The following is a 27,371-nucleotide window of genomic DNA, read 5'->3' as shown; positions in this document are numbered from 1 at the left end:
CCTGGCAGACCCTGCAGTCTCCACGCCCTGCCCTCACGCCCATCTGCCTGAGCCCCAAGCCTCTTCCTGAGACTTAGAGGCAGGCCCCCAGCTCCCATCTTGCTCCGGACTTCCCTTTTGGAAAACTGGTGAGTACCCTTCCTTGCCCCAGACCCCGTCCCTGGGCACCAGCCACTCCAGGGAAGACCTGCCCAACTTGGCCCCAGGTTCTGGCCACCGGGCAGGTTCCCTGCTAGCCCCACCGGGAAGGATCCCCTTCTCCAAGAACCCTGGCAGACCCTGCAGTCTCCACGCCCTGCCCCCACTCCCATCCCCCTGAGCCCCAAGCCTCTTCCTGAGACTTAGAGGCTGGCCCCCAGCTCCCATCTTGCTCCGGACTTCCCTTTTGGAAAACTGGTGAGTGCCCTTCCTTGCCCCGGACCCCATCCCTGGGCACCAGCCACTCCAGGGAAGACCTGCCCAACTTGGCCCCAGGTTCTGGCCACCGGGCAGGTTCCCTGCTAGCCCCACCGGGAAGGATCCCCTTCTCCAAGACCCCTGGCAGACCCTGCAGTCTCCACGCCCTGCCCTCACGCCCATCTGCCTGAGCCCCAAGCCTCTTCCTGAGACTTAGAGGCAGGCCCCCAGCTCCCATCTTGCTCCGGACTTCCCTTTTGGAAAACTGGTGAGTACCCTTCCTTGCCCCAGACCCCGTCCCTGGGCACCAGCCACTCCAGGGAAGACCTGCCCAACTTGGCCCCAGGTTCTGGCCACCGGGCAGGTTCCCTGCTAGCCCCACCGGGAAGGATCCCCTTCTCCAAGAACCCTGGCAGACCCTGCAGTCTCCACCCCCTGCCCCCTCTCCCATCCCCCTGAGCCCCAAGCCTCTTCCTGAGACTTAGAGGCTGGCCCCCAGCTCCCATCTTGCTCCGGACTTCCCTTTTGGAAAACTGGTGAGTGCCCTTCCTTGCCCCGGACCCCATCTCTGGGCACCAGCCACTCCAGGGAAGACCTGCCCAACTTGGCCCCAGGTTCTGGCCACCGGGCAGGTTCCCTGCTAGCCCCACCGGGAAGGATCCCCTTCTCCAAGACCCCTGGCAGACCCTGCAGTCTCCACGCCCTGCCCCCACGCCCATCCGCCTGAGCCCCAAGCCTCTTCCTGAGACTTAGAGGCCGGCCCCCAGCTCCCATCTTGCTCCGGACTTCCCTTTTGGAAAACTGGTTCTGGCCACCGGGCAGGTTCCCTGCTAGCCCCACCGGGAAGGATCCCCTTCTCCAAGACCCCTGGCAGGCCCTGCAGTCTCCACGCCCTGCCCCCACGCCCATCCGCCTGAGCCCCAAGCCTCTTCCTGAGACTTAGAGGCAGGCCCTCAGCTCCCATCTTGCTCCGGACTTCCCTTTTGGAATACTGGTCTGGCTGAACCAAGTGTGCTGATAAGGCCAGTAAGGAAGCACAAGGAGATGGGCAGACGTCAAGGCAGAAACATATACAACAAAATGAATAGCAATACAGCATCACCAGGCCCTAGCCCTCCTCCAACACCTAGACCTGAACATCAGAAATTGGAAGAAGCAGAAGAAAACAGCCTTATGAATGACATCATGAAGAAGCTAGAGGCTTGTGTAGAGGAAAAGACAAAAAAATGTGAAGAACGCTGTAAACAACTAGAGGAAAGGGCAAACAAATTAGAAGAAATCAATAAAGTCCTGGAAGAAAACAATAAAATACTGAGAGAAAATCAAGAAAAATCAATGAAACAAATGAAGGAAACAGTCCAAGACCTGAAAAGCGAAATAGAAAAAATGAAGAAGACACAAACAGAGGGAATGCTGGAAATAGAAAATCTGAGAAAACGATTGGGAACTTCAGATGCAAGTATAATCAACAGAATGCAAGAGATGGAAGAGAGGATCTCTAGCGTTGAAGATACAGTAGAAGAAATACATTCATCAATCAAAGAAAACACTAAAGCCAACAAAGTCATGAACCAAAATGTCCAAGAAATTTGGGACACCATGAAAAGACCAAACCTAAGAATAATAGGGGTCGAAGAAGGAGAAGAATACCAACTCAAGGGCACAGAAAATATATTCAACAAGATCATAGAAGAAAACTTTCCCAACTTAAAGAAGGAAATGCCTATGAAGATACAAGAAGCCTATAGAACACCAAACAGACTAGACCCCCAAAAAAAGTCCCCTCGCCACATAATAGTTAAACAACTAAACGTACAGAATAAAGAAAGAATATTAAGAGCAGCAAAGGAAAAAGGCCAAGTGACATATAAAGGCAAACCCATCAGAATAACACCCGATTTCTCAATGGAGACTTTGAAAGCCAGAAGAACCTGGACAGATGTAATGCAGACACTAAGAGACCATGGATGTCAGCCTAGACTAATATACCCAGCAAAACTTTCAATCACCATAGATGGAGTGAACAAGACATTCCATGACAAAGCCAGATTTAAACAATACTTATCCACAAACCCAGCCCTACAGAAAGCACTAGAAGGAAAATTCCAACCTAAGGAAGTCAGATACACCCTCGAAAACACAGGCAACAGATAAAGCCACAGCAGTAAACCCCAACGTATAGAAGTACCCACACATCACCACCAAAAAATAACAGGAATGAACAATCACTGGTCATTAATTTCCCTCAATATCAATGGACTTAATTCACCTATAAAAAGACATAGGCTTACAGAATGGATACGAAAGCAGGACCCATCTTTCTGCTGCATACAAGAAACACATCTCAAATTCGAAGATAGACACTACCTAAAAATAAAAGGCTGGGAAAAGACTTTCCAATCAAACGGTCTTAAGAAACAAGCGGGTGTAGCCATCCTGATATCCAGCAAAATAGACTTCAAACTAAAATCAATCAAAAGAGATCAAGAAGGGCATTACATACTCATCACAGGAAAGATCCACCAAGATGAAGTCTCAATTCTGAATATTTATGCCCCAAACACAAGGGCACCCACATATGTAAAAGAAACATTACTAAAGCTTAAATCACATATAAAACCCCACACATTAATAGTGGGAGACCTCAACACCCCACTTTCACCACTGGACAGATCTCCCAAATTGAAACTTAACAGAGAAATAAAGGACTTAACTGATGTCATGACTCAAATGGACTTAATCGATATCTACAGAACATTCCATCCTAACAAAAAAGAATATAGCTTCTTCTCAGCACCCCATGGAACCTTCTCTAAAATTGACCACATACTTGGCCACAAAACAAATCTAAACAGATACAAAAGAATTGGAATAACCTCCTGTGTTCTATCAGACCACCATGGTCTAAAGTTGGATTTCAACAACAACAAAAACTACAGAAAACCTGCAATCTCATGGAAACTGAATAATACCCAACTGAATCACCAATGGGTTAAGGAAGAAATAAAGAAAGAAATTAAAGACTTCCTAGAGATCAATGAAAATGAAGACACCACATATCCAAATTTATGGGACACTATGAAAGCAGTACTAAGAGGGAAATTCATAGCACTAAATGCCCACATAAATAAGTTGGAGAAATCTCACACTAGAGACTTAACAGCATACCTGAAAGCTCTAGAACAAGAAGAAGCACAGTCTCCCAGGAAAAATAGACGCCAGGAAATTATCAAAGTGAGAGCTGAAATCAATAAAATAGAAACAAAGAGAACAATACAAAAAATTAATGAAACAAAGAGTTGGTTCTTTGAGAAAATCAACAAGATAGACAAGCCCTTATCCAAACTAACCAAAAGACAGAGAGAGAGCATCCAAATCAACAAAATCAGAAATGAAAAGGGGGACATAACAACAGACATTGAGGAAATCCAGAGAATCATCAGGTCATACTTCAAAAACCTCTATTCGACAAAACTGGAAAACCTAAAAGAAATGGATAACTTTCTGGATAGGTACCACATACCTAAGTTAAATCAAGACCAGATAAACTATTTAAATAGTCCAATAACCCCTAACGAAATAGAAACAGTCATTAAAAGTCTCCCAACCAAAAAAAGCCCAGGACCAGATGGTTTCAGCGCAGAATTCTACCAGATCTTCAAAGAAGAGTTAATACCAATACTCTCTAAATTGTTCCACACAATAGAAACAGAAGGAACATTACCAAACTCCTTCTACGAGGCTACAATTACCCTAATTCCTAAACCAAACAAGGATACAACAAAGAAAGAGAACTACAGACCGATCTCCCTCATGAACATTGATGCAAAAATACTCAATAAAATACTGGCAAACAGACTCCAAGAACACATCAAAACAATTATCCACCATGATCAAGTAGGATTCATTCCAGGGATGCAAGGGTGGTTCAACATACGAAAGTCCGTCAATATAATACACCATATAAACAAACTCAAAGAAAAAAACCATATGATCATCTCACTGGATGCAGAAAAGGCATTTGACAAAATCCAACACCCCTTCATGATAAAGGTATTAGAGCGATCAGGAATACAGGGAACATACCTAAACATAATAAAGGCAATTTACAGCAAGCCAACAGCCAACATCAAATTAAATGGAGAGAAACTCAAAGCAATTCCACTAAAATCAGGAACGAGGCAAGGCTGTCCACTCTCCCCATACTTATTCAATATAGTACTTGAAGTTCTAGCCAGAGCAATAAGACAACATAAGGAGATTAAAGGGATACAAATTGGAAAGGAAGAAGTCAAGCTTTCCCTATTTGCAGATGACATGATAGTATACTTGAGCGACCCCAAAGATTCCACCAAGGAACTGATACAGCTTATAAACACCTTCAGCAACATAGCAGGATACAAGATCAACTCAAAAAAATCAGTAGCCCTCCTATATACAATGGACAAAGAAGTGGAGAAGGAAATCAGAGATACATCTCCCTTTACTATAGCCACAAATGGCATAAAATACCTTGGGGTAACACTAACCAAGCAAGTGAAGGACCTATATGACAAGAACTTTAAGTCCCTGAAAAAAGAAATTGAAGAAGATGTCAGAAAATGGAAAGATCTCCCATGCTCATGGATAGGCAGGACTAACATAGTAAAAATGGCAATCTTACCAAAAGCAATCTACAGATTCAATGCAATCCCCATCAAAATACCAACACAATTCTTCACAGACCTGGAAAGAATAATACTCAACTTCATATGGAAAAACAAAAAACCCAGGATAGCCAAAGGAATCCTGTACAATAACACAACTTCTGGAGGCATCACGATCCCTGACTTCAAGCTCTACTATAGAGCTACAGTAATAAAAACAGCTTGGTACTGGCATAGAAACCGACATGTGGACCAATGGAATCGAATTGAAGACCCTGACATTAATCCGCACACCTATGAACATATAATTTTTGACAAAGAAGCCAAAAGTGCACAATGGAAAAAAGAAAGCATCTTCAACAAATGGTGCTGGCAAAACTGGATATCAACATGTAGAAGGCTGCAAATAGATCCATATCTATCACCGTGCACAAAACTTAAGTCCAAGTGGATCAAGGACCTCAACATAAATCCAGCTACTCTGAACCTGCTAGAAGAGAAAGTAGGAAGTAGTCTTGAACGAATTGGCATTGGAGACTACTTCCTAAATAGAACACCAGTAGCACAGACTCTGAGAGAAACAATCAATCAATGGGACCTTTTGAAACTGAGAAGCTTTTGTAGAGCAAAGGATACGGTCAACAAGGCAAAGCGACAGCCTACAGAATGGGAAAAGATCTTCACCAACCCCACATCTGACAGAGGACTGATATCCAGAATATATAAGGAACTCAAGAAATTAGACATCAAAATGCCCAACAGTCCAATTAAGAAATGGGCTATAGAACTAAACAGAGAATTCTCAACAGAGGAAACTCAAATGGCCGAAAGACATTTAAGGAATTGCTCAACATCCCTAATCATCAGGGAAATGCAAATCAAAACAACTCTGAGATACCACCTTACGCCTGTCAGAATGGCTAAGATCAAAAACACTGAAGACACCTTATGCTGGAGAGGATGTGGAGCTAGGGGAACTCTCCTCCACTGCTGGTGGGAATGCAAGCTTGTACAACCACTTTGGAAATCAATATGGCGCTTTCTTAGAAAATTGGGAATCAATCTCCCCCAAGATCCAGCTATACCACTCTTGGGCATATACCCAAGAAATGCTCAACCACACCATAAGAGCACTTGTTCAGCTATGTTCATATCAGCATTGTTTGTAATAGCCAGAACATGGAAACAACCCAGATGCCCTTCAACTGAAGAATGGATAAACAAAATGTGGTACATATACACAATGGAATACTACTCAGCAGAAAAAAACAATGGCATCATGAGGTTTGCAGACAAATGGATGGATCTAGAAAAAATCATCCTGAGTGAGGTAACCCAGACTCAGAAAGACAAACATGGTATGTACTCACTCATAGCAGGATACTAGACATGAAACAAGGATGAATTGTCTGCTACTCACATCACCAGGGAGGCTACCCGGAAAACAGGACCACAAGAAAGACACAGGGATCGCCCAATGACAGAGAAATGGAATGAGATCTACATGAACAGCCTGGACATGAGTGGGGATAATGAAGGGTGAGGGTCGAGGGAAAGAGAGCTTGGGGGAGCGGGAGATCCCAGCTGGATCAACAACAGAGAGGGAGAACAAGGAATAGGAGACCATGGTAAATGAAGACCACATGAGAACAGGAAGAAACAAAGTGCTAGAGAGGCCCACAGAAATCCACAAAGATACCCACACAACAGACTGCTGGCAATGGTCGAGAGACAGCCCGAACTGACCTACTCTGGTGATGGGATGGCCAAACACCCTAATTGTTGTGCTAGAAACCTCATCCAACTACTGAGGGATCTGGATGCAGAGATCCATGACTAGGCCCTGGGTGGATCTCTGGGAGTCCAATTAACGAGAATGAGGAGGGTTTATATGAGCGAGAATTGTTGAGACCAAGGTTGGATAAAGCACAGGGACAAATAGCCAAATGAATGGAAACACATGAACTATGAACCAATGGCTGAGGGGTCCACACTGGATCAGGCCCTCCGAATGGGTGAGACAGTTGATTGGCTTGATCTGTTTGGGAGGCATCCAGGCAGTGGGACCAGATCTTGTGCTCATTGCATGAGTTGGCTGTTTGAAACCTGGGGCCTATGCAGGATTGTTTGCCTCGGCCTGGGAGGAGGGGACTAGACCTACCTGGACTGAGTCTACCAGATTGACCTCAGTCTGTGGGGAAGGCTTTGCCCTGGAGGAGATGGGAATGGGGGGGGGGGGGCGTTGGGGGGAAGGTGAGGGGGACGGGAGGGGGGAGAACAAGGGAATCCGTGACTGATATGTAGAACTGAATTGTATTGCAAAATAAATTAAAAAAAAAAAAAAAAAAAAAAAAAAAAAGAAACAAAAAAAAAAAAAAAATATCCACTACTTCATTTATTCATTACATATTTATTAGTTATCTTCTACACATAGACATGGTGCTAGCAATGTGATACTTATGACAATGCCATTTTCTTGCTACCCAACCAATAAAAGCAGTCCACTCAGGGTTTTTGCCTGATCCATGTCATTGAACTCCCAAGAAGCCAGCAGAATTCTATCATAAATCAAACTGTCTAAAGCTTTTGCTTTCCTGTAGTGCATTAGAAAAACATGCCCTTCTGGAATGCTCTCAAAAATTATTGTTTTTCCAGCAAACAGCAACATGCCAGAATCCATGACATGGTTTATGGACTATTCAAAAGGTAGTCACTGGACTGTCTTTTCTCCAATGACCCACAATACAAGCACAGTACCACATCATAAGCAGTGTACCAGATGGCATAAAACTAGCTTGATGAATTTTCTGATGAGTGAGACTTTCTGAAGACCAACCTTTCTTCAAGGAGATCAATGTCAGGTCTTTGGAAGAAATGGATTGTAAAACTTTGACAGTATGTATTTATTTTTATTGAAAATTTTATTTGTAGATAGATAATTAGAAAAAGACAGAAGATAGATAACAGATTAGATAGATAGATAGATAGATAGATAGATAGATAGATAGATAGATAGATAGATTAGATAGATAGATCAATCCATGGAATGAAGGAAGATAATTAATTAAAGTCATTAACTCTTGGGCAATGAAATTAAGGGTTCTAAGGGCAATTAATGAAGGAAGAAGTTCCAGCAGAAGTAAGGTACGATAGATATCATAGCAATTACATAGAATGTGGGCATTCAGACTTAAGCTTGCAGAATAAATTGCAATGCCCCAGGGAGAGAAGATGGAGAAGTTATCCCATCAACAAGAAAGAGTATGAGCAAAGGAACATGATCTGAGAAGGCATGACCACCTGTGAATAAGAAGTCAACTCCAAGCATGGAGAGAGATATTGATCTATATGTTTATTTTTGTGCCAGTAGGAGGCTGAATTCATCAGCTATTTAATATAACTTGAAGTCTGATACTGTGATAATTACAGCAATATTCATTCTTCTTAATAGAAGCTGTTTGTAATTGATAGCTTCTGGGAATGGGAAAATTCGTTTTCTTCAGTAGAGTGACAGTGGGTATATCAACCACACTCCAGGGCCAACCTCCTTGCTCAGGAGCAATCAGCCAGCAAAAATTGGACATCATGCTTTTTTTATCTCATTGTTTCTCTTTATTCAAGAAGGAGAAAGACAATGAAATTGGATGGGTATGGATGTGGGGGAGGATCTGAGAGCAGTTTGGATGGGGGGAAAGAATGTGATCAAAATATATCATATGACATTCTCAAATAAATAAAATCATTACTTAAAAAATAAACAATAAATTTAAAATACACTGTCTTTGCATGGTCTTTTCTATTTCCAAATAAATTTTTGCATTGTTTTCGTCTAGTTCTGTGAGGAAACTCATTGGAATTTTGGAGGGAACCGAGTCGTATCTTTAGCATCTGTTCAACAAACAGTACTGGGAAAACCAGCTATCTACAAACTTAGATCCACATCACTCACCCTGTACAAAAAAAAAAAATCAATTAAAATGGATCAAGTACATGAATTTAAAACCCCAAATGCTGATGCTCCCAGCCGAAAATACAGGGAACATACTTGAAGTTATAGATACAGGCAAGAACTTTCTGAACTAGACTTCAATAGCATAGAAAATATCCCTAAGTATCGACAATGGGACTAGGTGAGATTAAAATGTTTCTGCACAGCAAGGAAACTACGGTCAACCATTTTACCAGCGACATCTCAGAGATGAAACTGGTGTCCAGAACAAATAAAGAATAGCAAAAATTAAACACCTGAACCACAAACTGTCATTTAGTAAGTGTGCTGATGAACAGACAGTCCTGAAAAGATGAAACACAAAAGCCAACAAATACATATTTCAAATGTTCAATGCTCTTAACAATAAGGCAATATAAATTAAAATATCTTTGATATTCCATCTCACCCCAATCAATTTCGCTATGATCAGGACAACAACTGACAGCAAAGATCAATAAGAATATGGAGAAAGAGGAAACCTTTACTCACTGTTGGTGGGAGTGTAAACTAATGCAGCCAATATGGAGGTTCCTTCGAAATAATTCAAAGTAGAACTACTGTATGGCCTAGCTGTACTATTCTTGGGTATATACTCAAAAGACTATATATGCTACCACAGAAGTATGTGTACATTCTTGTTCACTGCTGCTGCACTATTCACAATATCTAGGAAACAGATGTCCATCCACAGAAGCCTGAATATTGAAATGTAGCCTGCTAAGAAAAAAATGAAATTGTGAGGTTTCTGGATGGTGGAAGGAGAATATTATATCAATAAGGTACTCTAGTCTCAGAAAGACAAAATTCACATGTTCTGTCTCATAAGAAAATCTAAACTTTTAATGCTTACATAAATGTAAAGCAGCAGTTGTGGGGAGGGGGGGGTAAACTATGAAACTAGACAGGAGCCCTGAGAAAGAAACAAAAAGTAACAAGAAAGTGGGATAAAGGCAAAAGTCACATATGACCTGAAAATTGATAGAAGGCTATTAGGCTAGAACAAGGGAGAATGGAGGCATAGAGAAGAGGTCAAAAGAAATGACGAAGGCAAATTTTGTTTGAAAAATGCCTAAATGAAACCCAATTCTTTGTAAGCTATTGAAAATTTTTAAAAAAAGAAAGAAATTGCTCTGATTTTGAAAGATAGGGCAGAGCCTATTGTTGGAGATCTCAGAGCAAGCTGTTCAGACATCTTGTGCAACAGCCTAAATTCCACAGCAGATGACGTCACCACAACTGTCCTATAAATGGAGCAAAGATTCAGGTGCATCTAAGCAATTTATCTGCACCAATACCCAGGTCAGCAGGAATGGCTGTCTCGGCTCTTCGGCTGATGGTTGTCCTGGGACTGTGTGCCCTAATCCTGACAAGCCAGGCAGGTAAGTGTTTCGGATCACAGCCCAGAAACTTTGCCATAGTTAGCAGTAATGGGTGGAAGCTGGCACAGAATATGAAGGGGAGGGGCATTTTGGCATTGCAGAAAGAACATTTGGCAGGGAGGTTGGAAACACATCTAATACAAAGAGCAGTTGTATTAAGATTGATTTGGGTTGTATCCTGCATCCTCAGTAAATTATGAGGTTTGGAATGAATCCTTTCTTATATTCTTAAATGATGAAGTGACACTATTACATTATAAATTCACTGAGAGGTGTCAGTGGGGTGATTTGATGATTATAACTAATAATGTTTAATGATGATGAAGATATAATTTTCAATAACACCCTATCGTGGTTCTACCACTAAAGAGAAATGTATATTTGGGCATGACATTTGAAACCTCTAGATGTGATACAAATAAGGGACATTAATTACTAACAGTCTCACAAATGTATCATGAAATTTAAACAAAAGAGGCAACAGTCTGGAATAGTGCCTGCTCAATAAAAATCACTAAATAAATATTAACTGTTATTGATATTATATATAAATTATTTTTAAGTTTGAGGACAGTTTTATTAGAGTTTAAAAGAAAAACATCCCAGGTAGTTTGTATATCTCAGCATATATATGTGTGGTGTGGTGTGGTGTGTGTGTGTGTGTGTGTGTGTGTGTGTGTGTGTGTGTGTGTGTGTGTATAAATATCTCAGTTTGTATATCTTAGGTAAGGAAAAATAAGTAATGCTATTTATGTTACCAGTGTGGAGATCAGACTCGTGGTGACTGGCAGACACAGTGCAGGGAGGCATCTTAAGGAGAGAAGTTAAGAAGGCCCAAAGTATCAGAAAAACCCAAAGACACAGAAAGGTGCATGCTTAATATAGAGACAGAAGAAGATGAAAAGTTACACTTCCTGAGTACTTCAGACAAACTGGCCGACTCACCAAGCTGCCTGCCTGTAACCTGCTGGGGGTGGGAATTCTGGGAGGAAAAAGTACAGTGTCATTAAAGTGTAGGAGAGTAGGAGAGAAAAATAAGACACTTAATCATCCTATCTCTTGGCATGGACTAAGGTGAACTCACCTTCCTTCTTTGGAAGGGGTGGTCCCTTAGCCAGGTGATTGACGTGGCACAAGTGGAAATGTTGGGTCTCCACCCAGGCCAGAAATTCTGTTCTCTTAACCAAAAGTGTCTCACATTAATGGACCTTTATTGCTACTCCAGCGCTCCCCACTAACCTAAGAATCATTGGGAACCATATCAGGGACCAGAGACTCCCAAACACTTCTGGCATCTTTGGCCTCTGCTAAAGATGAGGTTGCTAAGAAACCCAAATACATTGCTTGCTTTTAGCAGAGAAAGAACTGAGTACTTCTAGGTTTTTGTGTTGTTGTTTCTTGTTGTTGTTTAACCTTAAATTACTTAGCCAGTTTCTACCCCCTGTTCTCATTATTCATGCTATAGAAGACCTCTAACTCTAAATTGCTTTATGGAAGTATGGCAATGACCAATCTGGCTTCCTACAGCTGAAAGAGGTTGTTGGGCATAGCAGTTGGGATACCACTTCAGTGGGTCTATTTAAAAGACCCCAAGCGAGCATTGGTAATTTCAATAAAGCCATGTTTAGAGAGGGAAGTCCTTGATTAGTGCCCAGAAAGACCTCTGTGAGGGAGAAGATAAGAGGAATTAGCATTGCAAACCCTAGACAAAGACTCAGGAGAAGCCAATACTTTTAAAATACTCAAATCAAAACCCATTATAATATCTTCATGGTCTCACCAGAGCATGCATCCATTGGTCTGGTCCTTGTTTTCCCTTTTTTCTTTTGGCCTCTGGATTGGACTAAAGTGTAATGAACTCAGGATATGCTTTCAAGTGCTTCAGTTAACTGAGTGGCTAGAAGGACAGTGCGAAGTTCCTCCCAGATAGTTTCTAGAGTAGGAGAGAAGAATAAGACACTTAATCATCCTATGTTTTTCAGTTGAAGACAACAGTGGCGTGATCCCACCTCTCTTGGCTGCAAGTAGACAGTTCAGTGTTAAAATTGAGCCAACATCCTGATATCTTCTATCTTGGGTGACGTTTTCCTTACCAAGAAGAAAAACATTAGAGAGACCTGATTGTCTAAGTAGTGTCTCATGTACACTAAAGCATAATGTCCTTGAGTATGATTCCACGGACAGTCAACCAACATGCATCTTAACTTTGGCCGTACTTTTTTGTCAGGTGTATAAAACCAAGCAGATATTCAAAATTAATCATTTTCATTTTGTTTCAAGGCCAGTCAAGGTTCTGATCCTCAGGGGTCTCTGAGGATGGTAAGGAATCCCTGACTCCCTTGGCCTCCCCTTTATCATTTGTCCCACCTTCTGAGAAAAAGTCAAAGGCCTTGATTGTCCTTGCCTTCACTTGGAGTCACTAAGGTCATTTTTCCTTCTGTGTTGATCCTTCTATTTGTAGACTAGACAGGCCCATCCAATGTTGTCTCCATGGCCTCCTTGAACAAGAAGACAAGTGGCTCATCAGAGCTACAGGTCATTTGTAGAGACGGGCCAGGGGCCTAGTTGACCTGGGAGGGCAAGTGGCAAAATATTGTCTCTTTAAATCCCTCTGTCCACATGACTGCCACACTACATCATTGAACATGCAGAAGGTCAGTTACACCAGCTTGGTATTTTTAATCACTGTGTAATGTTTAGATAAAATATAACCAAAAACAAAACATTTAAATATACCTTCATTAGACATATGTTTTTGTTCTTTTAAGCCAGTATTTGTAACTAATACCAAGAAAGAAGATTAATAAGAGAACCCCACTAATTTAAATAGAAGTTTGACATCAACTAAATATATATATATTCTAAGTTTTATCCTTTACATACCTTAAATGATTTACCCAGATCCTCCATAACTTATTTAGTCTTTATGGTTTTCTTTCTTATTCTGGAATCATATATAATTGTAATAGACTCTCATAATAGCCCTACTAAGTAAACATGCCATTCTCTCATTTTTTTTGATTGGTGCAAATCCAAGATTTGCAGGAGGAAGTTTTTTTCTTTGTTTTGTTTTTCAGTATAGGCACAAGTGAAAGTTCTCTGTGAAATCTGAGTTTCTAGGTTCTTCCCCTTGCAACTAAGCATGTGTTTCTTTTGTATCCCATGCAAGCACACAGGACTGCAAGCAGCATGCAGCATTCTCACTTAGGAATTTATCATTTTGTCTGCAGAAGTTGTGAATCCTTGAATTGTCTCTGTTCAGGGTGACACAGAAAGCAGAGTGGGTAACCACTTAGCAACATGTCCCTTTGCTGGTAAGCCAGCAGATCTCACAGCCCCAGGTGACTGATGACATCACCAATAGAAAACACAGGTGATAGATGCAAAAGAACTATGCCAGAGGGGACATGGAATGTCTGTGCCCACTCTGCTTCTAAAGTCACCAACACAGGGATATGAAGGGTGAGATTTGCATTCTAAAAACAATTCTCATTCATCTCACAAACTGTGGAACTGGTTAAATAATCCAGTTTTGTGTTAATTTCCTTAACTGTAAAATTAAATAACTATTGATGTTACAAGATAAAATGAACATGCTTTTATAATAACTTTGTAAAATGTAGAAATCTATATAAATTAAAATGTTGTGTTTTTCAGAATTTTATAATCACATTCAATTAAGAAATTCAGCTGAACACTTAATATAAATAAAGGCTACTCTATTATATTCTAAAAGAGGAAATAATTTAATTATGGAGCTTGATGATTTGAGATTTCTGGATATTCCAATAGCATTTAAATTTTCATAATATTCTAAAATTCTAGAGGAAACTGGAGCTACTTATCATTGTGTTGCTGTTTTTGATAATAATGCTAATAATAACACAAATCAATTACTGTGAGCTTATCCTGAGTCTGAGTCTGTGATGAGTAGTATATACACTACGGATATATATCTATATACACATTATAAACATGAACAATATATACAATACTTTTCATCCTAGCAATATCACAATGAAAAAATTAAAAGACAGTGGTTAAATATGATTTGCAAAAGTACGTGACTAATATTTTGATGAAAACAAAATCAGATTGTAGGACCTTAAACCATGGGGCATACCACTCACTAACACCTATGTCTATGCATATGGACCAAAGACTGAGACTAATTCCCAATTTCCCATATTCTAATCCCCAGCTCCTCTGATATTGAAAAGCTAGTATTTAGTATTACATTAAAAGTGAATAAAACTGTTATATGTTGCAAAAGAGGACTCTTGTTTTGTTCAGGGACTTTCTGCACTACACTTGGCTGGTATCCTCATAGAACCAACTTATGGGGGTAGTGTAATACAACCTGAAGACCATATTCCCTGGAGTTAGACAGAGTTCAGCGTCATACACTGTCTCAGCTGAGTTTTACAGAGTGACTTTAGGTGAATTGTTAAATTCCCCAGAGCATCTGTGTTCTCCTCCAGAAACTGTGACTCCATCACTGAGTTGGATAAGGATACAGGTCTGTGAGGATGTACTAGTCCAGCACTGCATGGTAGGTACTCCACAAAGGCATCTGTTTCTTCTCACAATGAAAATAAGCCCATTCTGGAAACTTTGGTCACACAGACTTGTATGTGAGGGTCACCATCTTTAGTTTAACTCAAGTCAAAAGGTTCTGTACATGCTCTACTCTGAAAGAAACCAAACCAAAGCAAAATGTGTTCTAAATGAAAAACTCAACTGTTGGGTGGATGCATATTTGATTATTGTCTTTTATAAACCCCAGACTAAAAAGCCTGTCAAATATTTGATTATGACATAGTAAATAATAGACGCTTATGGAATTTAATGCCATTTTTTCTAATAGTTTCTATTTTAGAATATAACATAGATCACACATTTTTTCATCATTTAGTAGACTTAAAAGAGATGTGGCTACATGACCTTCAACTGAGTCTAGGGAAAATAGTATTATGCAGTTGAGACTTTATGAGTTAAAACTGTGTATCTTAAAAATCATTTTTATGCAAACAATGTTTAATATTGATCTTAAAAGCTGGGCAGTGTGGCACACACCTTCAATCCCAGTACTCAGGAGGCAGAGTCAGGCGGATCTCTGTGAGTTTGAGGCAAGTCTGGTCTGCAGAGTGAGATCCAGGACAGGCACCAAAACTACACAGAGAAACCCTGTCTCGAAAACCAAAAAAAAAAAAAAAAAAAAAAAATTGATCTTAAATTTCATAAACTTCCAGAGTCAGGAGGAAGATAAATTCTTCAATTCTTAAACATCACTTAAATGGACTTTTCTATAATTCTTATTGGGTGCCTCAATAAAATACTTAAAATTGACTTGCTTATAAATTTGAATTTTTAAATAAACAATGAATTATTGTTATTTTGATACTGTCCTAGATATCACATTTATCAGTTTTATCCTAAAAAAATACCTGATGTTCAACTGAAATTGAATAAGGAATCCAGTATTTTTTATAGAGTCTGGCAACATCATGGTTCTGTTAATAAAATGCAAAAATAAAGGTCCTACATCATCTTATTATCAAGATTCAGAGAGAAGGCAGGACACTGTGGTTTATATCACTCTCCCAGACCTTTTCATCTCATGAAAATGAAGAACATTAACACCCAAGAGACACATCTGAGTCCTATAGTCCCCATGCTTTCTTCTCTTGGATTTGCACAACCTTCTGGCCCTCAAATATTATCAGTTCCTCCAACTAATAAGCTAAAAATTGCATATCTTAAAGCATTACCCAGGGAGAAAAATTATACAGCATTTGTAAAATCATTGTTCATAAAATTAATAGGTGATATAAAAATGACAGAAATTATTTATCATTTATCTTCTGTTCATTCTCATAAATAAAGTGCAGGTTATATACTTTTCGTGCAAAGAGCACACAGTTTTATCACAGAATACTGTAAACATCTAGATTTTGTTATCAGACAAACATGACCTTGGATTATATTTCTATCATCTGGTAATTCTTTCTCTTTGAAACAGTTTTGAAATCTCTGTCCAACTCCATTTCTTCAACTTTGGATTGGCTTAGTAATTTTCTTACTTCATAGAATTGTGAGGAAAAAATGACAGTACATGTGAACTACCTGTTAACGGTATTGCACAACAAAACTACTATGAAGATTTTTATCTTCCTTATTTATATTACCATTGACACGAAAATCATGTGGAAACACCAGTGTTCTATATTATGTGGACAGCTAGGTTTTCTGTATTTTGAACCAGACACTAACATTAGTGTAATGTAATGTAACAGCTTATTGTTGTACCTGTACATAAGAGCATCTCTCGGTCCTCATCAGAGAAGCCTCTACTTGTAGTAGATGACAATTAACATAGAGACACACCCCACTACACACACACACACACACACACACACACACACACACACACACAACTTGTCAATCTGCAGAGAACAAAAGACTGTGGAGTGATCAGCCCCAAATAGAACATTCCTATCACAACATTCTTCCCTAAGGCTCAGGGAATCTTCATGGAAAAGGGCTTGGAAAGATTATAAAAGCATGAAGTGGTTGATAACATCAAGAAAACACTGTTTTCCAGACACACCAGGGCAGATACACATATAAACCCACAACAATTGTGACAGCATGCACAAGACCTTCACAAGTCCAGCAAAATGAAATCTCAGCCTAGAAGGGGGAGGCTGGACACGAAACACCACTGGCTGAGGAACTGACAGCTACTGAGAGAAGTCAGTTTTCTTCAACACCTCACCTTGATAGGTTGACCAGACACCAGGGAAAGTCCAAGTCCCAAAACTAGCTAGGAAACATAAACTGGACTTGATGGGGGAGAGAATAAAAAGAATCTCAATGTTGGATGGGAAGGGGTGGGAGAGTGCAAAGGATGGTAAGCAGGGGAGCTGGAGTAAAGACGCTTAAAATACATTGCCTGAAACTCCCAAGGGATGAATAAAAAAATTTTCCAAAAAGAAAAATAAAGGTACCTCTGTGGGTTTTGTTTTCTTGGTAACCAAATACAGCCATTGTCTACCAAAATACTTATGTCTGGTACTCATTTGTTTTTAGAAATAATGAGATAATGTTGTAAAGGATTCAACCAGACAAGCACAGGCTGCTCAGGGCCAGGAAGATGTAACTAATGAGTTGGTACCAGGTGGATACCCAGGAGCTCAACAGTTCCTGTATGAGAAACGGATTTTCCTTTTTGGTTACTAAGAATCACATCTGAGAATTTTTTCTGTTTATTTTTTGTTTTCAGATGACAACCCAAAGGAAGATGAGAACCCAGATGAGAAATCAGATAACAATCCAGATGACTCCAGTAAAAAGCCAGAGACAGAGTTCCCCAAATTCTTAAGCCTCCTGGGTTCAGAGATCATTGAGAATGCAGTGGATTTCATCCTTCGCTCCATGTCCAGAGGATCGTAAGTACTGAGATAAACCGATCTTGCCAGCATCACTGTAGATAATGAGCACACTCATGAAATGGAACAAATGCATTCACTTTTCCTTGAAAAAAACAAAACGTTTCCCTACCTTCCGGTGCGTTTACCCACCAACCTCACAGTTTCCCAGAGTTTTCTTGAGTGCAAGCAGCAGGAAATATTAGATAGAAGGATTTAGATTGTGGAGATAAACAGATAGAAAATAAAGGACAGCCTCGAGAAGGCCTGGAACCTATTCCAATGAGCCCTGACTGTCTCTGCCCCAGAGTATTCATAGAGAGGCCAAAGGGTGGAGCAAAAGACCCTTCTCCAGCACAGCCAAGTGCAGACCATCTCAGACACCTGCACTTAGGCCCATGGTCCTAATCATCCTCTCTATGCAGACCTTCTGGGTAAAGCCATGAGGAACCTGAAAACAGGGTCCCACACTACTTTAAGTTACATTTTACATATGAATGAATTGCCCTGAATTCTAGAGTGAGAGTGCTCCCTCCAGATCCTTCACACAGTATTTTAAAATCTCAGGGTCATAATAGAAGGGCAAAAGGATGCAGAACCAAAAAATGGAAAACAAGGCAAGGTCTCCCCTGGGGAGTCAGCCCAGCCTGGTAGACTCAGGCGAGGCAGGTCTAGTCCCCTCCTCCCTACACCAAGGCTGAGCAAAGTGTCCCAGCATAGGCCCCAGGCTCCAAAAAGGAGGTGGGAATGGGTGGTGGGAGGAGGGTGGATGGAGGAACCCGTGGCTGGTATGTGAAATTAAGTTAATTATAAAATAAAAATGTTTTTTAAAAAAGAATTTGTACTGTATCAAGCTGATAATCGAAAAAAATAAAATAAAATAATAAAAAAGTAGTCATGTTCAGCATTAAAAAAAAAGAAATGGAAAACAGGTTGTGGTCTTGATAATGAATGCGATAAGTCCTGCATTTGGTTTCTAGTTTGTGTAGCTCAAGAGGCCTGGCTGCAGTAGCTGATAACTCTCTTTAGACATAATGTGCAGAACTCTGAGGAGCAGTGCATTGACTGCCATGGAGGATGACCCAGCCCAGTCTTTCTAATGTTCTCAGCCTGCTTCTTAATACTCCTTAGATTTGACATATTTTGGATTTGACATGACCTCTCCTTATTCTTCAGAGTTCTTTCAGTCTGCACCCCTGCAAGTTACTGTTTTTAATTCGTTTTCATCTAGAAACCTAAGCATAGTTTGACAGAACTCTGATTTATTACCTACCAGTTTCACAATACAGCGGATAATTATGTTTGAATTAGTCTTCCTGCATTCCGTAGTAGAGTCACGCAAAGGCAAGGCTAAGAATGCAGGTTTTAACAAGCTTTCTGGGTAATTCTGATATGAAAGGCACACATAGCCAGGTGTTCAGCTACAGAGCAGGGCCCTAAAGTTCTACTGAACGTTGAAATTCTGTTTATATTCTATTTAAACATGAATTCTCAGGTTTCCCTGGGGTAAGTATACACAGCTTCTTAAACTCAACCAACAACAAATGAAGAGCCATTTTTATAAAGGAGTTGTTGGTTCTCTTCTTGTAGACTTTGATATGCTTAAAATCTATGTTTCGTTGTATAGGATTCTGTATCTGAGCCTTCTCCACACATTGTTAAAACTCAAAGATGATTCTATTTTATTGTTTCATTTCCTTTTGTGGAAATTTTATTTGCATATGTTGCCTCCTCATGATTATTAATAGAAAAAAGAAAAGTTATAAGAAATAGTAAATAAAACATTTGATATGTGCAAAATACAAAATAGCTAATAGTGTCACCTACAAAGCATAGCAAAGCAAGGAGGCAAAATAATTACTTCTCCTTCACTAGGAAAGTCTCCTTATGCAAAATGTCAAACATGCTATTCATTGTATTGCCCTGAAACTTTACTATCAGTTCCATTAAGGACTTAGAGGTTCTGAGCTCAGAAATGTTAACTCTGTGCCTATACTTCTCATCATATTTAGAATAGATTCCTGCTTTGTGATACTAGAGCCTTTAATGAGGTCAGGCGTGCTACCTTAGAGTTCCCTTCTGCCTGAAATGCTCTTTGTATTTCTCACTGCTTGCTCCTATAGCTCATCTTCAAGCTCCTCCTTAGAAAACAATTCTGTTATTCTTTTATTACTATTCTCTCCCTCCCTGATTACTGTTCTCTGTCACTTTGCTTTGAGATGGTATAATATTACTTACAACAGTCTAAAATTATTTCTTTGTACTCATGTAGCTTAATGGAACACAGAAACCAGATAGGTCTATCTAGTACAATATAATATCATAGCATATTTCCCATGGTGTCAATCAGTAAATAATTATTCATTTGATGAAATAGTTAAGAAAAAAGATCTTAGAGACTATACTTAAAACCCACCTATTTCAAATCAGCTATGGAAACCTAAAGGGTCTTTGTTCAAAGACAAAATATTCCTTGTTCAAGTGATCAGATGTACTTGAGGATGAAGTCAGGATGCAAAACATATCACAGAGTTCCTGTACAAAGGAAGAACACCACAGGTGTTATGGAGATGCTTCATAGAAGGAGGCTTCCAAAAAATCAATTCTAGGGTCTTAATATATAAAAAATTGGGATAAAAATTATGAAGAATAAGATCTAGTCTATAAATTCCTTCTTAAAAAAACCTTCAGTCTTTAAGGTTAGATAACATGAACTGATACAAAGACAACTATAGATGCCTAGCAAGATAAATTCTATCTGAATATCAAAGATTACTTCCAGAGTAGGCAATGGGGAAAATGCCCATAGAAAAGTGTTTGGGGGAAAAGTGAACTATAATTTAGACAGTAAAATTAGATAGCTAATAAATTTAGATATTTAATAAGAATAGATAAATATAGATTTGCACAAATTTCTCATGTCATCATCAAAAATAAAAAACCCACAAATTTGCTCATTCATTATCATTCCTGAAACTCTTCCATGAATTTCTATTGCCTACCCAGTGAAGCATAAGCCTAGGTTTACTGAGGTGGTGAAGGTCTATTCGTGATGTCCTTGTCTTTCCTGTTAATTCCAGCATCCATCTCAGCAGACACCTAAGCCTGAACCACTGATAATATGTGTATGAACCCTCAATGTCTTTGCATGAGCTTTTCCTTTCTCTGCCATCAGTTCAGCCTGAAATCTACCATTCTTTATTTATTCAACAAACCGAATCACTTTCTAAAGCCCAACTCAAAAACAAGCTCTGAGAAGAAGTTACAGACTCCTACAACTACAAAATTCAGGATTTTGTTTTGTTTTGTTTTGCAATTTGGAATTCACAATACTTTGTGTTGTGGGTGCAAAGTGGCTGCTTTCATCTTCAAGGGAGTAAGGAACCATTTATCCTGGAGCCATTTTGAGTGACCATGGCCTGGGAGCACAGATTTAGGTTACCCCAAATTCCATGTTCCAACCTGAAGGCAGATTTATAAAGTTTTTATAATTTTACAGAGCAGAAAAAGTCATAAATCAAGGCAAGTTTAAAATGTTGATGTGTATATCACAGAGGCAGCTACATTGAGATGGGAGAATATTCTGTAGGCTCAAGATGCTATCTGATGACATTCTTAGCTTTTGGATTGGTAGAAACTAGTGGTCTTCTAAATTAACAGATTCCAAAAGGATTTAGTATACTGTCACAAGATAATAGTTCACATACAGGGTGGGGGTGGGGGAGTGGGGGGGTAATAAGTAATGGCTGTTCTGGAAGGCTAGAACTAGCTCAAGATAAAGTAATTCGCCTCTGGAACTGCAATATTCCAATCTCTCCACACTACTGAAATTCTCATTAACCAGTCAGTCTCTGCAGACACAGACTCCTCTCGGGAGTTTTCGTTCACAGCCAATTGCAGCTTCTTGTCAGGAGCTGTCATTCTCAATATGGATCTGTATGACAGTATTCCCATGTTTGTTGTAAAGACTGGTTCCTGAGTGTGTCCCTGTTCTCCACTAGACTACAGTCTATTCAAAAATCATGTTTGCATCATCTTTCATCTTCTCAAAGACTACCCTGGTTTCCACCCAGCCTGTGAACTATAGAGGGCAGTATGCCTGGCATGTAGTCATCACTCTAGAGAATTCACTTTTGAACTTTGCAGTCTATCAGCCATGTGTTGTGAAAAGGTGGTTTCATCTTCTTTTTTTTTTTCTGCTTGTAAAAGAATTATAAAAATTAGTAAAACAAATACACTCAAATTCATACTGGATGTTAGATCCCATTTCAAATGCTAGCATAATACATATGTGTGTATGCATAGCTAACACACATATATGCATAGCTAGCACTATATATACATATATATAAGCACACACACACACACACACACACACACATATATATATATATATACACACACAATGCATACTACGTATGAAGTTTTGTTTATTAAAGGACCGCTAATAGGTTTGTTACTGAGTTCAGAGAAAATCATGTCTAAATACTTTGACAACTATAAACTATTGCAGAAATCTTGGGTCTTACTTCACTTTCATATAGGAAAATCTGGAACAGAAAATTATGCCTCCACTATGAGAAAGCTTAGTTCTAGGCACAGCAGCACAGGCCTGTAGCCCAGACGACTTCAGACGCTGAGGCTGGAGGATCACAAGTGTGAGGCTAGCCTAGGGAACAAGTGAGACTCAATTTAAAAAAAAAATAATAACAAAATTAAAATTTTAAGTTTAAGAAAATTAAGTGAGAAAAGGGAAAATGAGACAGTGTGTAGTGTGCTCCTGCTAACAATCCCAGAAGTCTGCAAAGCTCCTGATTTTTTTCTTCTCTTTTTCAAGAAGTTTTATGGAACTCGATGAGGACCCTGGACAGCCATCTTCAAAAGTGACCTCCTAAGGTGATTTTAACTTATACTTTACAGGTAAAACAATAGCATTTTAGAGACAGGAAGCAGAGGTTTGGGTAACCATATTCATAGATTTTCGGGAACTCATGCATAGTTATAACCATTAGATAGGGCTTTTTGGTTCCTTCTTTGTCCTAATTGTAGTTTGTTTCTAAAATTACGTTGACATGTCTGTTATCATCTTACTTGTCAGCTTACCAAGAGGCTCTTAAGGGAGGAAGCCAAAAGTGGCATGAAAGAATGAACAATGGGAACAAAGAGGTCGGGTCCCTGCTACAGTCCTCCTAAGAGCCTGCTGTTAGATTTCTGTCCCCTTAACAAATGCCGGACACAATCAGGTTATACAAAGAAATTATTTATTTTGGCCCTCAGTTTTCAAGGTTTCATTCTCCAATGGACTGGTGCCATTGGGCCAATGGTGAGGGCCTCATTACTGCAGGGGCCTGTGAACCCTTCAGCTCACGGCCTGGAAGAGAAAGAGGAGCAAACTAGAGTCTTATAATCACCTTCTGGTCACACTCTCAAGGCTGCGGACTTTTCACCACTCCCAATAGCACTGAACTAGTGATCAAGTCTTCCACGCCTGGGCCTGTGGGGGAGTATTACACATACAAACTCTAGCTTGCTTTGTACAAGTCCACCTGTGAAATAAGAGGGCCATGCACACTTAAAAAATATAAGACTCATGCAATCATAGAGTTAGTCTGTCATGGCAAGAATGGAATATGCTGTGTTTAATCCATGGAAAAAGCACCAGCGATTTCTCTGTCACACACACATATCTTGTTTATGTGCAGACCATATGGTTTGAGTTCCCAGAACTCCCATTCTTTCTTTACTCAATTATCTCCTCAGAACTTAGGTTGAGATATAAAAACAAACATTTTAGAGAAGGCAAACTTGTATCAGTGCCTGACTTGAAATGAGTTACTGCTCCATTTAAGTGCTGGATATATGCCTAATTTATAGTCTCTCTGAAGACAAACATCATTATCTTACATTTCACAAATGAAGAGATGAAGGCATGGGAAAAATTGCTGATATGGTCATATTAATTAGGAAGGAGGAAAAGACTGGAAATGAGTCCCATGCCAGAATATGCGTCCAATAGCTAAGCCATATATCACTGCTAGAGAGCAGAAAATGGCATAGGAGGATGCAGCAGAGGGTAATGATTAAGCCATGATGCATGCTAAAATGAAACACTTCCCTCTTGGTTTGTTGATTTGCCTTATGTACACCTCCAGAAATCATGGCCTTTCCCAACTTCTGTTATTATCTAAGCTGGGAAAGTTCCTTTTCTCTACTGGTTTCATTTCATAATTTAGGTGTGGCCAATGTGAGTTCAGAAAGCTACTCTTACATTACCCTAGAACATAGCCTACTCTTTCATGAGCTTTGATGGATGGAAATAAGGCTTGGGCATCATAATCAAGATATGCCTGACACACATAATCCCGACTCTTGCTCAAAGCTAGATAAGCTTCTAAAAACACTCACTTGCGTGTTCATGTTTCCATTTCCTCCTCAGGGAAGAACTTTCCTGTTTCAAGTGCCCAGTACTTTGTTTTCCTTCAAACTGCTACAGTACATCTGGAATCATTTGTGCCCATATCCCAAATCCTTGAGGGCCAACCTGGGCTTCAGTGTAGGAGGAATAATGTAGATGAGGCATTATGGAGGAGTCAAAAATCAGTTGGCATCATGATAATACAAGTTCAACCTATACTGTGGACACCTGCTGTCTGTACCTCCATGGGTAGATAAGTGGCTTCACCTCCTGAAACCTCATTTCTCTCCTTTTGAACTTGAAACACTAGAGGAATGAAATGGTTTCAGATTGTGATGGAATGATTTCTTTTTCAGCTACCCAAAAAATCTTCAGATAGATTTCTGAATGAACTCTAGATAATTTAATGACCCATGAGGAATGGTTCAATATGGAAGTGTAAAAAAAAAATAAGCAAAGGAGTTTTAATAAGTGTACAACATGGTCACTTATGGGTAGCCCTTCATGGGTAGTTGAAAAGTTTTGGTTCTATGGTAATTGTCTTATCTAATCAAAAACACGTCATCACTTTACAATTAAGTGATTCACAGCAATGTCTGTTTCTCCAGCTCAGAAAATTTGGCCAAATTTCTATTTGTTTCTTAAATTAAGATATATAGACTAATATATATCTTTAAAATGAGCTGGAGAAGTAGCTCAGCAATTTGAGTGTTTACTGATCTTCAAAGGACTTGTTTGGTTCCCAGCTCCCATGTGGGACCTCTCTCACAAGTGCCTGACTCCAGTTCCAGGGCAGCCAAGAATTCTGGACTCCCTAAACACATGCAAGCACACACAGAGAGACATACGTCTACAAATAAGTAATAAAATAAATCTTTTAAAAAGATACACAATTAAAGGTAATTGACAGAGGATCAGTAGGTTCCTATGTTTCTCTTCGTAGTGTGTTTAGCACCATTTTTACACCATTTACCATCTTTATTACACACTCCTTTAAAGAGTATTTATTCCACTCCAATTAGGTGTTAAACTTTGTCAGTGTTACCATTAGGAAGCTCATCATCTGTGCGAGCACTGTGCTCAGTGGACCCTGAGCGCATGCATGTAACTGATAGGTACCTGTGGGAAGGCTTGGGGAATGTCTTGGGACAGGGCAACAAGGAACCCCTGGAGGAGGGGTGAGTGTGACGAGGGCTTTACAAAGAAGGTGAGCTGTCTACACCCAGTATCAGGGGATGGAGAGAAAGCAGTATAGAGATCAGAAAAAGGATGATGCTCCAGCAATTGAACACCTGATTAAGCTGAGATCCCCTCAACCTCGGCTCCTCCACACTGATGTGACTTCTGCTAGACACAAGGTTTCCAAAAACTTGTAACTCTTATTGCCCCGAATTACTTGAAGCCACTTAGAATCAATTTGTCCCCTCTTATATCTTAAGTCATTGGACATAATTGGCTATAAACTGCAGTTTCTCAAAAACAAATGATAAACCTCATTAGATAATTAAGATCTTCAGATGAAGTAGTGGATGAGAATGTCCTTTATTAATTTTTAATTTTTATGCACATTACTTGGGTTAAGAAAAATACATATTTTGGACACACAAAGTCTTGTGCTTAGATTTACTATATCATGCCTAAAAATAACAAAATTAAATGGAACATTCTGATGCAACTAATTAAATTAGCTAGTTTAATAATTAAAGTTGGGCACACTATCGCCTCTTCTCAGGTCAGCTTGCTCTCCTCCAATCATAAGATGTATGTGATGGCTGTGTCTTTTCCATCTGCCAAGCATGCAGGTCACAGAGACAGTGATGTCTCTGTTCATCCTGAAGTTTATTCTGCATGCATCCCATCCTCACCCTTGGTGCTGAGCTTTTGCTTATCTACCTTGAGGGGTTTTTTCTTTGTTTGTTTGTTTCTGTTATCGTGCTTAATTATTTTCTCAAAACTGTTTGACAGTTGATTTTATCGTAAGTCCTCTCTTGCTTTAACATGAGATGTAGAAAGTCGTCACTCTATTTGTAAAATTGGAATGCCAATTGCTCACTTCTCTCTATCTGTGTTTTGAAGGGCACACCCATCTGGCAGCAGGACAAAGCAAGGACAGCCAGATCCTGAACATCCAGTTCTGTTTCCCAAAGTCGTCCAGAACCAGAGACCTCAAGGCAGCTCCCAGCAAGTTACTGGGAACGTATCCCCGTTTTCAAATATAATTCGAGCTTTTTGACCTTTCATTCCTCTTTCCACAAAGCCGGGAAACGGCGTCCTCTTAGAGTTATAGAATTACATACTTGACTTTACAGAGATTTTTGTTGTTCCTGGCAATTTTCCCTGGCATCTTCAATTTTGTAATGAAGCAAAAAATGAGATTACATATTACATATATAAATGTACATAAGCAAATTCAAGGCTTCTTTATATATACAATATACATGTATGGGAACATATTCTAAAAGATAAAGTAACACATTTAACATTAAAAAGCCAGTATGTAGTAAAAAGAGAATTTAATTCTTGCTCCAAAAACTAAGTTCTTAATTTCTAAACATATGTGAGGTTTCAATATTTTACACATTATTTTTAAGTTTTCCATTCAAAATATCTGAGCCTCATGCCCTGTGTTTGTGAACTCAAAACTGATCGACTGGTCTCCCTCTTTTCATTCAAATGTCTGGTTCTCATCCGTGGTCATTGTTCTGCTAGAATAACAGAGTGTTGAGGAGGGAAGAGTGCCAAGACTGAAGAGTGCAGCCCTTTCCCACTACCACCTCAGTGCACAGAGCTGAGTCCTCAGCAGCCATCGCAGCCCACTTGACAGACATATTCTCCCAAAACTACCTAATACGTTCAGGAGGACAAGACTGAAGTTGTGGAGCAAGGTGACCATGACAGGTCTAGAATACAAAGCCATTCTGTTTCCACTGTTCAGTCCACCAGATTTGCCCCTGGGTCCTGTCTTTCTCCAGCATTGCTGCTAATCCAGTCCCACCCTGAACGCAGCCATTGTATTTTCAATAACCAGTACTTGTCTGTCTTGATGGTTTTATTTATCAGTGGAAAATGAAAATCAATGTTGCATTTTACAGTGAATTGGGATGGCCCACTCTT

At 39.7% G+C, this 27,371-nt stretch overlaps 1 protein-coding gene across 1 annotated transcript; it reads left to right on the top strand.

The window, feature by feature from the left end:
• The first annotated feature begins 10,330 nt into the window (after window positions 1–10,330).
• CUNH5orf46 (chromosome unknown C5orf46 homolog) lies at window positions 10,331–27,371 on the top strand. Its single transcript, XM_052741445.1, has 4 exons — window positions 10,331–10,412; window positions 17,698–17,863; window positions 22,680–22,738; window positions 26,334–27,371. Exons 1-3 carry the CDS (start codon window positions 10,343–10,345, stop codon window positions 22,735–22,737), a joined length of 294 nt encoding a protein of 97 aa, XP_052597405.1. The 5' UTR covers window positions 10,331–10,342; the 3' UTR covers window position 22,738; window positions 26,334–27,371.

This window comes from Peromyscus californicus, unplaced genomic scaffold, assembly GCF_007827085.1.
Source record: "Peromyscus californicus insignis strain IS unplaced genomic scaffold, ASM782708v3 Scaffold_17__1_contigs__length_78620276, whole genome shotgun sequence".
Classification (NCBI taxonomy): Eukaryota; Metazoa; Chordata; class Mammalia; order Rodentia; family Cricetidae; genus Peromyscus; species Peromyscus californicus.
This window is presented reverse-complemented; position numbering and strand designations above follow the sequence as displayed.